Raw genomic sequence first — 13,958 nt, 5'->3', positions numbered from 1 at the left:
GGCCAGCGGCAAGCAGCAGGAACAATCAGGTGAACTGCACAGGACTCAACTATTCTTTCCTTGAGGATGTACCAGCAGGACCGGCTAGAGAGGAACCTTTCAATGATGGCTTCCTGCTGCTGGAAACCAGGAGACCTGAGGGTGTGAGGAGGATTTGAGTCACCCTTCCCGACCCCGTCATCTCCCACCCCACCCCGTAATTAGTTGTAACCTCAAGGCAAGCGATTTAAAAACCGAAGAGTCCCTCCCTCAGTCTATAAGACAGGGAGGAATAACAGCTATTTCACTGAACTATCCTAAGAACCAACCAGAAAGAGGCAACAGTTGGGCGGATGTGAACACTTTGCAAAGGTGCTGGGCAGATGTGATGGCTGCTACCAATTTTCCGTACTATGCACTATCTGCAACATACATTTTGACAGTTTCTTGTAGGGCTCTGGGTTTTTCCCTAAATGCTCTGAGATCGATTCTTCCCAATAAGATCTTTCTATACCCCACACAGCACTTATGCTGAAGATACCATACAACTCTGTAGACTGGTGTAGAATTTAGATGCCTCAGCTCTGCTACAGTATATCTGGATGGGAGCACAAAAAAGGCAGCCTGATGAAAGATTCCAGATGTTTCTAAGGAACCAATGCAAAATACATGGGGCTGACTAGGCAAAAACTGTTTTGATGGAGAAGAGTGTTTTCCATAGTACTATCTTCATTGGCACTGAGCTAACAAGAACCTATTTGACATCCAGGCTAGGGAAATAAAATAAGTGGATATTATATGAAAAGCTATAACTCCTGTCCTCAGAGAGCTTCCACCATACTGAGAAGAAAAAACTTTACTTTTGACAGCACCCTTTTAACAAGCCTTTCAGTCAGATCCAAGGTCAATATGTAAATGAGAAACCACCTTCACAGATGGTGGAGAGCGATCTAGAGATGCCTCATCAGAGAAAACATAGAAGAGGGACACCGAGTAAGAAGACCATCTACGTTTCAAAGTTGCCTTATTTCTGTGCCTTCTGTGTAGTCCTCAGACTCAAACTGGAACATCTAATTGACATTTGATTCACATCTCTGCCTAGAACTGTGCAAAAAGAGATGATAATAAGCATAATGCAAACACTTGGATATTGGCCCAAAGAATCTATTGTATGTAGGATGTGATGATCTGGACCAGTAAAAGTAGCATAAGGTGATATTAAATTGGAGAGTTTCCTTGACCTTGAGTTCAGTGTACACGAACAATGACGAACATGCTAGAAAGCCGGTATAGTCCAGGGTCCTGTTAATAGAAATACCATACTTAGAGTGGAGGGGGTCACAATCCCCTGGTGCTCTGCAGGGCCAGACCACCTTCCTATACTGTACTCTACTCTGTGAGCCCTCTACATCTATGCCTTTTAGGAGCAACATTGACAAATTGGCATTCCTAGCACAGGAACCAAGGTGGTTTGGCGTCAGGAAACCACGGAATCCAAGGAACGGTTTCAGGTACTGGAAATATTTAAGCTTTAAAAGGGATGACTTAGAAGACTGCATCAAGGATGATTTTAGTGCAACATAAGAAACAGCTTTACGAAAACCAGGGCTGCCTCAAGAGGTGGCGAGTCCCCTCCCTGAGGGCCATTGAGCAGCAGCCAAATAACTGTTCATGAGGGATTTTGGAAGGTGTCTTTTGTTTGTTTAGGAGGGATGCTGAAATAGAAATATTCAGAGGCTCTTCTGACTCTCAGGGAAGTCCATGATTCTAGAAGTGTGAGCCAACTGTGGACCCATTCCTTTCTTTTGACCCACAGCTTCTGTGGTCAGCCTTCCCCTGCTTCCTAATTCAAGCCTGTGTCCTCAATGGATTTAACTGCTAGTTCTCAGACCCTTTCTGGCTCTCCCAACCTTGGCTTCCTTCATGATCCAACAGCACCCAAATCCCAGCATGACACCGACCTGCTGCTCAAAGGCAGCAATCCAGTAGGAAAACTGTGAGTTCAGGAACCTGATGGTACAAGGAAGAGCCGCCCACCTAAATAAATCAGTTTCCACCTCCTTGCTCCTCAAAAAAGACAAGGATGAAGAAATCACGAAGATTCCCATTATAGGTTACAAACAGATCCCCTTTAGCTACACCTGTGATCCACCAAGAAAAGCAACTTCTTTAGTTGGTTCTCTAGGGGCACAGTCTGTGGTGAAAAATGCTGAAAATCCTGAGCTGAACTCTCATTTACAATGCTAAGCAAATGAACTAACTGGCCCAGCATGAAAAGCTGTCCACACTGTTGGGCAAATTTATATTTGCAAATGATTACTTCTTATTAGCAAAACATGGTGGCCACCTTGAGGGACAGAGCTGCTGTCCGTCCTGGTCCCTTCAAGAATTCTCTATCCCTCTCCCCCACCTCTGATCCCCTGTGAAACTGGCTAGAAACTTGTGGGAGGCAGAAAAGATGATCTGGGGAAAACCACAATAAACAAGATCTAGAAAACACGCTGAAGCAACCTGCATTTGATACTAATGATGATTATCAAGTGGCCCACGGGCCAGGAACCAAGATGGGAACTGCTTGGACTTTTCAGAGTAAATAAAGGCCTCCATTGTTTCCCCTGGTGAGGTCACAGTCTGGTGGGGAGGTGAGGGAAGTTAGCTTTGTGAGGGAGGGGCAGGCAGGAAAAAAAAAAATAGACCTGGGACATCAGAGAGAAAAGCACACTCAAAGTATACAAGGAAGACCCTTGTCCTTATAGGGCAAGATCCTTTGGGATACTATGGAAAGTCAGAAGGAGCCCTAGAAGTTATATAGTCCAAACCTGCCCACAATGAAGAGATCTCTGGTTGTCCGTTTTCCCACAGGCTCAGACAGCGGCCTCAGCCTGCACAGAGGGTTCGCTGCTTCAGCAGTCAGCACGTAATGCAGACTCTGTGCACACTGGGTACAACGGCGAGTCCACGCAGGTGTTTGCAGGCTGGGTCTGTTGGTATACCTCCTGGGAATCTGGCTCTACTGAACTTCTGCTCTCCCCTCTGGCAGCCTCTCCTCCTGGCCACTGGTTCCTCCTCGGTGGAAAGTGCTCAGGGCCTTAACACCACCTTCCAAGTCAAGTCCCCCTGAGGACCATCCAAGTTGAAACCCTTTTTCCAAACCAGTTGGGCCGTGTGCAAATCGTAACGTGCATTTTTAGCTTACAGTGGATTAAAGAAAACCCTACAGCACGTGACTTCAATGCCTCATGCTGTTTGTTTTCTGTATGTAATGCAGTCAGGAGCCTGAATCAAAGCCCGGGGCCCAGGCTCTGAGAACCTCCCTGCCACATCCCTGTGCTCTCCGCCTTGGTGGCCCTTACCAGGCCCAGCGACTTCCTGACCAAAGCCAGTCGCATCTCATGAACAAGCAAGGCAGGCAGGCGATGTCCTGCATTTTAGTGCTTTGAAGGTGGGACATTTTTAACTTAAAGTTGCAGGAATCAGAAGAATCAAAGGATGGGGCAGAAAAGGGCAAACAGGGATTGTTTTTCTTGCCTTTTATTAAAATAAAAACGACAACATAACTGAAGGTCACCTGGAAATGCAGCTAGGAGAGGACTGTTGGAGGATGGAGAATTGCAGTGATGGGGAAGGGAGGGTGACCTGCAAGGGCTGGAAGCGTGGCAGGGGTGGAAGGCAGCCGCCAGCCGAACCCCACTTGGTCGTTCTTACGACACTGCTTGAAAACTTTCATTTTGAGTCATGCTTTGAGCTCAGCAGCAATCCTGGTTTGGCAGATAAGTGACCACAGAGATAAAAGACATTTGAACCATCTCTAAATAAATCCCCATAGCAATCGCCACCCCCCACCACTGCCAAAACAAAAGAAAGCATTAGCGACGTGCTCTATTAGTAGATGCTTGTGCAAGTATCAGAAATAAGACACTGGCACTGCCGTGCAGCTAGACCAATTCAACACAGCCATGCGCAACATGAAAGCAAGATCAGCAGGATGGCCTAAAGAAACACATGGCTTCTGAGACAGCACACACCTCCCAGGCACCCAGCACCACTGCAGGTCCCTGTGTGCTTAGCTGTGTCTGGACTGAGGAAGGTCCTGTGGGTGGTCCGGAGGAGATGCAAGGCGAAAGGGAACAAGAGTGATGCATGCTGAGTGAGTGCTATGCTAAATGCCCACAGGCACTTTTGTCCCCACAAGATGCCAACAAGGAGGTGTTGCTCTTATTCCTGATTTTCATACAATCAGGAAACAGTTTCCAGAGGTTAAGTAACTTGCCTAAGGTTATAGGATCCCAGGTTCTAGTGCAGGTTCTCTTCCTCCAAAGGCAGAGAGAGACCATCCCTAGACTCAAGGATCCAAGTTCAAATCCACTCTCAGGAAAGGGACTCTTTCTAACAGATCCCTTGTTCCCCACTCAGAATCTGAACCCTTCAGGGAACAAATGACTCGCCATCAGAACAGAACACCATTTTCCTGCTTGGTTACTTTGCCAGATCTCTCTTCAGGGGCATGGAGGTCACCAAAGACTGTTCCTTGGGGAAGTCCAAAGTGAAACTGACTACCGAGGGAACATCAAAACCAGGAGGAAAAGAGCCAGCACAACGCTTTGAACCCTCAGGGAATCCCAAACACAGGAGGTAGAAAAAAAATGTACAAGCAGGGAAGAGGGAACCAAACATTCCCAGAATATCCTCACGGAAAGCATGGTAAATCTCACCACTTTTTAAGCTCAGCTCTGATATCTGCTCCCATGATTTTAGGCCTTTTGACACTGGGGCAGAAAGGAAACAATCTGATGACGGAAGAGTAGGTCCAAAGAGGTCAAAAGTTTTGTTTACAGTAATTAGTTTTCTTAAAGAGAAAGACTTGCCCCATTTACAGAATGACTCTTAAAGTTTTCAGTTTTTAGAATAGAAATGAGGCTTCAGAGGTCAAAAGCTGTTTTTATTTTTATTCTTTTTGTTTTTTTAACATGCAGACACTGAGATCCAGGAAAGTGAAGCATTCTTACTGAAATTGTTAATAACAGAGGCAGAGCTAGTGCCTAGGGATTTTGTCCCCAAGGCCAATGTTCTGTCCCCCACACCTTCAGCTCCAGGTGTTAGATGTTACCTGTTGCTCCCTGGAGACAAATACCTTGTGGAAAAGATCGTTCACCATCCTCCATGGAGCTTTAGCTGTAAAATAACTAGAGAGAAACCTATCAGGAAACAAAAATTCCAGGCACTCTGGTGAATAAATAGGAATATGCAGCTTAAAAAGAAAAACTATAGAGAGAAAATATAAGATTAAACAAGGGTGGGGGGCCGGCCCGGTGGTGTGGTGGTTAAGCTCAGTGCACTCCACTTCGGCAGCCCAGGTTCATGGGTTCAGATCCTGGGCACGGACCTACACCACTCATCAAGCCATGCTGTGGTGGCGACCCACATACACAAGATTGGCACAGATGTTAGCTCAGGGCCATTCTTCCTCAAGCAAAAAGAGGAAGATTGGCAATAGATGTTAGCTCAGGGCCAATCTTCTTCACCAAAAAAAAAAAAAAGGGAGAGAGAGAGGAAATTCAGCTTGTTGTAAAGAAATGCTGGCGACACCTGCTCTCCAAGTCAGGTTGAGGGTGTTGTGAAGGAAGATGCTCATACTCTCATGAGTTCAAAATACCTAATTCACACCTCCAGAAGAAGGGAGGGCAAGCCCTCAGTCAAGCAATGCACCTAGGAGTGACCAGAAAAGGTGCTGGGCAAAATCACAGTCAGGGATGGACACCTGAACTACAAGAGGGTGGAAGGTTCTCTACTGGATGCCCAGGGCCACCCACCAGAGTGGAGGAGGACATGATGGTGCAGCAGCCAGATGTCAGGCAATCTGAGCAACCCTTTGTCTCCTGCCCAGCACCCCCTCCCAGAGCCCTCTCCTCATCTACTTGATGTACCAAACTGCTCCAAGCATAGGGGGTCAGGAGAGAAATGTGCCTCTCAGCAGCCTACGGGGAAAATGGAGAACCCTAGTGCAGTCCCTCCTCACTGACAACTGCAGTACCTAAAGGGTCCCCTTTCACCTCTTCCCTTTTAAGTTCCTCTGCCCCACATTACTCTCATTATTTTCCTGGGGCCCCCAACCCATCCCTTTCCCCAGTTTGAAGCCTGCTGAGCACTCCAATTACTTACAGAATTAAACACAAACCCATTTATTTATTCGATATTCATCACTCTCTGCAATCTGATGCCAACCTAGTTTCCCATCTACCTCACCTAAAAAGCCTTTTTCCTATCCACACTTTGTCTGTTTGGCACAAAGAAGATGCTATTTAAAGAAAGAGCAAATGAGTGCACGACCTGTTAGACTTCCTAAGAGAGGGTTATGAGTGCTCAGAACAGAATACGAAATCTTTCCATAGATATATGATGATGTCTAGGTGGGAGTGTCAAGGACAAATCCTGAGCACATTTCTAGGACCGTGGCTGGCACCTGATGAATACAAGGTTAAAGTCCTTGCTGCTGGAGGAAATAGGTTCTCTTGACGAAGCTGGAGAAGAGGAAAAATTAAGTCCCAAAAAATGAAATAGAAGTTGTATTTTGGTCAAAAGTAAATAAAAATTCATAAACGTAATAAAGGAAACAATAAGACTTTAACACATGAGGCTTTGCATTTTCTCTTAAGCATCCTGGAACACTTGGAATTAAGGACAACATGCCTGCTTATGATCCTGTCACCCTAACTAATGTGGCAGAGTGTGGAAGAAACGCTCAGTGCTAGATCCTTACCTCCCAGCAGTCCTTTATGGTGTGGTCACTGAGGGTCTGGAATATAGCATCAGCTTTGGAGTCTAAAAGAACTGGCTTCAAAGGCCAACCCCACCCATTCCTGCTTCTGCTACTGCTTTTGTGAAACAACTGAGCCTCAATTCCTCATCTGTCAATAAATAATAACTGCCTGGCAGGGTTGTCATAAGAACTAACATTGAAGGTGAATACATGTAAGACAGAGAGCAGAGGGTTTGCCACAGAGCTCAACGAATCAGAACTATTATTATGATGTGTGCTCTATAAATTACCCATTTTTCCTAAAATCTCCCATTGAGTTATCTAATGTGGAAATCATCTCTCTATTTGGCAGATGAGGAAACTGGGGCTTCAGCAAGGTTACATTTCAGATCCAAAGTCACAAAGCCAGGTAGCATGGATTATCACACCACATCTCCTATCCCAGGTCATTGTATGGAGCTTGTCTAAGACTCCTCTCTCCTTCTGCTGTTGAACCTGGACAGGGGTCCCTGATTCCCATGGAAGGTCCTCAGGAAAGATAAGGGCTTCTAAGCTCTGCCTAGCTGAGAGCCTCTTAAAAATCTATCACTGTTGGAACATTTTATGCTCACATATTGTACCTGAACTTGCTTCTAGAGACTCATTCTCACGTTCTCTGTTGTTATTACTGAGTGAAATAGAAGGGAACTAGAGGAAGCATAAGTTATGACATCACTTACCTGAGTAAGTCTAAGATGTAACCATGTTGGTTCCCTGACAAAGGGCAAGTTGCATTTATGGAGTCCATTTGCAAAGCAGAATCTGTCCAAAGGACAGCTCTGAGGTCCTAAAATATGTTCTGAGCTCTCTTCTCAGCCTCTCCTTCTTACCAAATACTGCTCTTACGCCTCACATATATCCATTCATCATAAACCCTCTTCCACATAGCATCTCAACTGCCATCCTAATTTCATACAAAAGGGAGGTGACTTGTCCCCTGGTTAGAGGAGTCTATGCATCCTCTAGCCAGTATTTTAGAGAGTCCTTCCTAACATCCTACCACTTAAGCGGTCACATTCCCTGAACATCTATGACACCTCTCCAGTTCGGAGGATTGGTCTTAGGTTTGAAATTTGGAATAAAGCTCTTGAGGACGCCACGCATATATCTCTCCACCCCAAAGCCGTAGAATATGTAGAAATAGAGTTAACCTAGCAGAGAACCAGCTGTGATATGTAAGGAATGCTATCATTATCCTACAGAGCATTCTTTCTACAAAAACCAATGAAAAAGAAAATCATTTGGGATCCAATATAAGCTATCTATGCCTAAGGCTGTCAAACAATGATTTGAACAAAACTAATTGGTCTGAAAAAAAAAAGCACATAATGATGTAACACCCAATTTCCCCCGGCCTCCAAATCTGGAAGCTGAATCATTAAAAACAAAACAATATAAAACAAAATTCTTGTTATCCTGAAACTCTATGTCCTTTCCCTAAGTCAACGGTTGACAAACATTTTTTTTTTTTTTTTTTTGGTAAGGGCCAGACAGTAGATAGTTTAAGTTTTGCGGGCCATACAGACTCTGTCACAACGACTCGACTCTGCCGTTGTGGTGTAAAAGCAGTTATAGACAAAATGTAAACACATGGATGTGGCCCCATGCCAATAAAACTGTATTTATGGACACTGAAATTTGAATTTCATATAATTTTCACAAGTTACAAAATATTATTCTTTTGATTTTTTTCCAACCATTCTTTGCTTGTGGGCTGTACATAAACAGGCAGGGGGCTGGATTTGGCCCAGGGACTATATTTTGCCAACCCCTGCTCCAAGTTAGCACATATATTCAGGTGACTCCCGAATGGGCATCTCCATCAGCTCAAGGACGAGCTCAACAGGGCCTCCTTCCTAGCACTTAGCATAGGACCTGAGTCTCAGGGGCCACTCCATGTGACTTTTCCAATGAGTGGCTTGCCTCATAAAAAAAGATCCAGAAGGGCTGGCCCAGTCGTGTAGTGGTTAAGTTCATGTGCTCTGCTTCGGCAGCCCGGGGTTCACAGGTTCAGATCCTGGGCATGGACCTATACACGCTGATCAAGCCGTGCTGTGGGGGCATCCCACATAGAAAATAGAGGAAGACTGGCACAGATGTTAGTTCAGGGACAATATTCCTTAAGCAGAAGAGGGAAATTGACAACAGATGTTAGCTCAGGGCCAATCTTCCTCACCAAAAAAAAAAAGAAGAAGAAGAAGAAGAAGATCCAGAAGACTGGATTTTAGAGTTAGACACTGATCTGTTACTTACGAAATGCTATCCTCATCCTTTTTCTTATCCCAAATTACAGGTTACGTTACTGGTTACTTCGCATTCATACAAATAAATAAATTCGGCAAGTTCATGCCATTGAACTTTTCCATACAAATGGAAGGCCAGGTTTCCATCTCTTCACCTAAGCTTCCAGTTTTGCTTACTTCTTGTTTTCAAAACAACAGCAACCTGAAGAGTAATGAACTTAATATTCTAATCCAATACAGGTCAGAGAATGTTCTTATCATCTATCAAGTGATTAAGACCTAGTACTGATAATTTTCTTCATTCATTTTTGGGAAGTAAGAGCTCCAGGCATAAATAAATGTAGAAAGGATGGAGAAGTACAATATGAAGCAAACTCCTAACAGTTTAAAATTTTTGTAGATATTCCCATTACAGTGTCAGCATAATGCAGCACTGCAAGTTCAATTTCAGTCCTTCCTCTTCTTTTCTGCCCCCTCCAATTTCTGAGGCTTAGAAATGCTCACCCGGAAGTCACACACTCAAAGAAGCAATTTCATTAAAGCTCAGAAAGTGCATCCAGCTTTTGGGGGAGGATGACCAGCCCGAAATATGAAATATGAAATTTCATATTTCAGATATGAAAATAGAAGTTCACTATACTTTTCAGCTTTGAAGTCATCTCCATGTCACAAATTCCAAGTTTTATTGTGGGGCATTCCAATAGGCAGAAGGCTACATTTGGGAAAAATCTTGTGGCTTTAGGGAAAGAAGTACCTGATCAGAACAACTTATTCTCTTGCTAAGGTAGAGAATTTGGGTTTGCACACCCAAAACTGTGGGCTACTGCTCAAATTCTGGCGGTGATGGGGATGGAGGAAAAATGTTTACCACAGTTTTCAAGACCACCCACCAACATAGAAAATCTAACAGAACACAAAGAACCAACCATCTCAGTGACCAGAGACAAAGATACTCTTTTCCAAAGCTGAAGAGACCCAACTCCAAAGTAAAGCCTGACTTTCTAAGTGGAGCCTGAGCTGAGCTGTTGTATTTCCTTGCAAGAATCTCAAAAGTTTCCACATGCGTCTAGATAACCTTTGGTTTTATGACAGAGAACCAGAAAGCACAGCAAAGTTGTAATAGGGAGGGGAAAGAGGAAAGCACTGCCTCTATGCTCCATAAAAACAAACCAATTTCTAAAGATTCCCTTGTGTTCCAGATATTCAAGTAAGGTGACAACTGTCCCAACTTGCCCAGGACTGAGGGGGATTCCTGGATGTAAGACTTTCAGTTTTAATACCAGGATAGTCTGAGCACACTGGGAGGTGTTGGTCACCCTAGAAAGTCTCTTCTAGTCCAAGCCTTTGAATTTTAAATTCAACGAATTGGCCAAAACACCTAGCATGATGAAGGACACAAGCCCTACACTAAAGAAAGAACATGATTCCCAGCAGTTTTGTTGCAAATGACTACCCCAAAGCTCAAAAACCACGGGCAACAGAAACACTACAGATTATCTCTGGGCTATAAAGGAGAGAGGTTCATTCATATGTGCCATTTTTAGCTAATCCATCATATCTAGAGCCCAAATAAATGATAAGATGTGGGCCAAAGAGTTACAAAGACTCTGATTAATACTTACAACCTAGAACCCAAAAGCTCTTGTCAACAAGACAGAACCTTTTGGAGCTACTCACAAGTCCCAGAGAGTCTTGGGAACAAAAACTTTTTAGACTAGGGCGGTTCTCTGCTATCATAGCTGAGTGCCACACTCTTCCCAGGAAGGGAGGTCACAGTAACCCCCTGTGATTCAAAATAAAAACAGTGAAACTTGGGTCCATTCATCTCCAACCAAATGACACCCTCAATCACCTAGAGAGCTGCTTTCCACATCCATGTTTGACTTTTAGGAGGAAAACAACAATCAACCAAGTTCATTCAACACCCAACCTTAAAAGTCTACGATGCGCTAGACAAAAATTCAGGTCATTTGCCTGCCCCTTTTCTTTCTCCAGTTCTAGCTCTAATGCTCCCCACTGGCTTTCAGAGTGATGATCTCTCAGCCCTCTAAGAACCTCACTAACTACAAAGACTGGACTTCCTTAGTCAGGTGAGTGACTCGCCTATTTTAGAAAGATTTACAGTAGTAATTGAAACCAAAAGGAGGTTATAACGGTTCTTGACAGTTCTGATTGACCATAATTTTTCAACATCCCGCTCTTGACTATGAGAATTGATGCAAATATTAAAGGAAAAAACCCTCAAAATGTTGTCACAGCTTAGCCAGATCTGACCCAGCCAATTGGCTGCTACACAAGAAAAAGAACTTTCCAGAATTATAATTCTAGTAGTTACTTTTTTTCAAGTGGCTATAATAATAAATTGGATACTATACCAAGATATCAGACGCATTTCTTCTGGAGGCCCTATTTCATCAAGGCCTTTGGTAATTCAGGAATAAATAAGTAATAAGCAAACAGACCCTTAAAAGTTGAGGATAAAATGGCAAAAACAAACAAACAAAAAAGCCTACAATCAGGGCTCCCTACCTTCTTTTTGGAGTGGCTTCTTTCCTCCTCCTTTGTGGCTTTGCTATTTTTCCCAGCACGGGACACCTTCTGGTCCCCAGACTGCTTGATGGTGATCTTGATTTCAGGTGGGCATATATAGTTCTCCAGATTCTTTGGGGGTTTCTTAGCCCGCTTTGTGGTCTGAATCTTCAGCTTCAGACTCCCCTCTGTGAAGTTTGCCTCCTTGATAGAAAACTCCTGTTCTTCCAGGCCATCTCCTGCCACCCATTTCTCGCTGTCTGCATTGGAGTTGGAATCTACATCCCGCCCTGAGCCCAGTTCATCCTCCTCCTCTGGTTCCATGCGCTCTCCGCCCACTGGCATCCCCTTCCCAGTTCCTGGAGCAGAGAGCAAAGGTTCTCCTGCACAGCCGGGAGCAGTCGGGGGCTTGGCTGAGGACACCGGCAGGAATTCTGACTCGCCCCCCCTTTGCCTGGAGCTGCTTAAGACTTCCCTGGACTCCATGACAAGCCTCTTCAGGAGTTCTCAGGAGGGGGAAGGGGAAAAGGGAAAAAGGAAAGGTGAGAAGAGAGGACACCCAAAATTCCAAGGACAAAGTAGTCCAGCTGCTGGGTTCAGAGTCCCAGGGATGCAGACACGGTGAGGTGTTCAGAAGAGATCAGATCTGCAACTGAGAAGCAGAGAGATAATTAGCCACGGCAGGAAGGAAAATGACCTCAAAAGTAACTCAATCTAAGTTCCAGAAGCCCCTTCCCTCTTATCTATGGTATCAGAAAAAATGATGGAAAGAAATCAAACCAGAACGTGCACATCCCCAAATTGGATTATACTGGAGCAGAGGGGGAAACACACACACACACAGCCCTTCATTGAATTGTTATTAATTTTTATGGCTGTGGGCCCAAGAAAAAAGGTAAGAGAGGCGAGCCCTCCAGTCCAGTAACAAGTTACAAGTTTCTTATACCGAAGCTACAGGTGGCTGAGTCACCATCAAAACCAACCATGACGAAAGGGAATTCTGAAGCGTTGATGCTCAGGTCTGTGGGACCTGCATTTGGTTGGCTTCTTGCACCACTTCCCTCTCACATATGAAGAACTGTTTGCAAAGCTGAACACAACCCCGAGCTGCCGGGGCCAAGTTCTCCATCCCCTTGGAGGAGGGACATTTAGCCGACCTCTTGACCATTCTTCCTTGGTCATTTTTCATTATAAATTGCTTGAATTATGCAAAGTCTTATTTTTATTTCTTAAAACAAATGCAAATCTTAGGTGCAGGCTCGAGAAAGGAAAACAAAAAGTTCAGTGGGAAATCATTTCTAACGCTGTGATTAAGGCAAAACAAACACTAAAAATGTTACCATTGACACAAAAGATATTTAATCATTATTAATTATTTCGATAAAAATAGCCATTCCAGGGGCCGGCCCTGTGGCGCAAGCGGTTAAGTGCGCACACTCCGCTGCGGCGGCCCGGGGTTCGCTGGTTCGGATCCCGGGCGCGCACCGACGCACTGCTTGGTAAGCCACGCTGTGGCGGCGTCCCATATAAAGTGGAGGAAGATGGGCACCGATGTTAGCCCAGGGCTGTCTTCCTCAGCAAAAAAAAAAAAGAGGAGGATTGGCGGATGTTAGCTCAGGGCTGATCTCCTCACAAAAAAAAAAAAAAAAAAAAAATAGCCATTCCAGACAGTTTTACTTCCCTTTCTTGTCCTTAAATAAAATGGCATTATGTCTACATGACAACAAAAAAGAAGAAAGGGAGAGAGGGAGCATTACACAGGTATTTGGAAGTGTCAGAAATCCCCTCCAGAGTCTTTGATTTGTGATTCTGCCTTCCTCCCAGAGGAAAAGAGAAACTCAGTCAGGCTCTCTGTGGACCATCACAGGATCAGCTAAACTATCCTTCACCATTATTCACTGCACGTCCCATTAGTCCCAATTTCATACTCATCATTTTCAAAGCCCAAAAAGAAGCCCAAATACTCATTCTCAAGAGAAGACCCAGAGCCCTGGGGCTGCACAAAACTTCAAGACATCATCTCCTTCCACCCCTAGGCTATAAGTTAGATCACACTCAGGCCTTCTTAAATGGCTGAATACTCTGGAAGTTTCCCAGTAGAAGATAATACCGCACACCTTAGGTTTCTACCTTTGAGCTCATCAATTTAAGTTTTCTCGTGGGCTAGCCAATGTGCCCACGAGAAAATCCCAAAAACACCTGCAAAGACACATTCAGAACAGCCAAGAACTGGAAACTTGAGCACCGCGTGTATATTTTCTCCCTCTGGAATCAGTTCATTTTCAGCTGACACCCTGTGAGGAAGCCAGCCAGCAAGGCGGCCAGGGCTTCAACACGGACCCTGCTCCCCAGAGGAGCCCAGGCACGTACTCAGCTCCCAGAAACTGCTCAGCCCTGCAGAAAGACACATT

General features: G+C 44.6%; 1 protein-coding gene across 1 annotated transcript in view; it reads right to left on the bottom strand.

The window, feature by feature from the left end:
- The window catches only part of SETBP1 (SET binding protein 1), a 362,371-nt gene that overhangs the window by 329,202 nt on the left and 19,211 nt on the right, over positions 1 to 13,958 (bottom strand). The window contains exon 2 of the mRNA XM_058557032.1: positions 11,548 to 12,199. Coding sequence (XP_058413015.1) covers positions 11,548 to 12,033 — 486 coding nt within the window. The 5' untranslated portion in view covers positions 12,034 to 12,199. The remainder of the gene's footprint in view (positions 1 to 11,547; positions 12,200 to 13,958) is intronic.

The sequence above is a fragment of the Diceros bicornis genome, chromosome 16 (genome assembly GCF_020826845.1).
Source record: "Diceros bicornis minor isolate mBicDic1 chromosome 16, mDicBic1.mat.cur, whole genome shotgun sequence".
Taxonomy (NCBI): Eukaryota; Metazoa; Chordata; class Mammalia; order Perissodactyla; family Rhinocerotidae; genus Diceros; species Diceros bicornis.
Note: the sequence above shows the minus strand (reverse complement) of the source record. Positions and strands in the feature narration are given on the sequence as shown.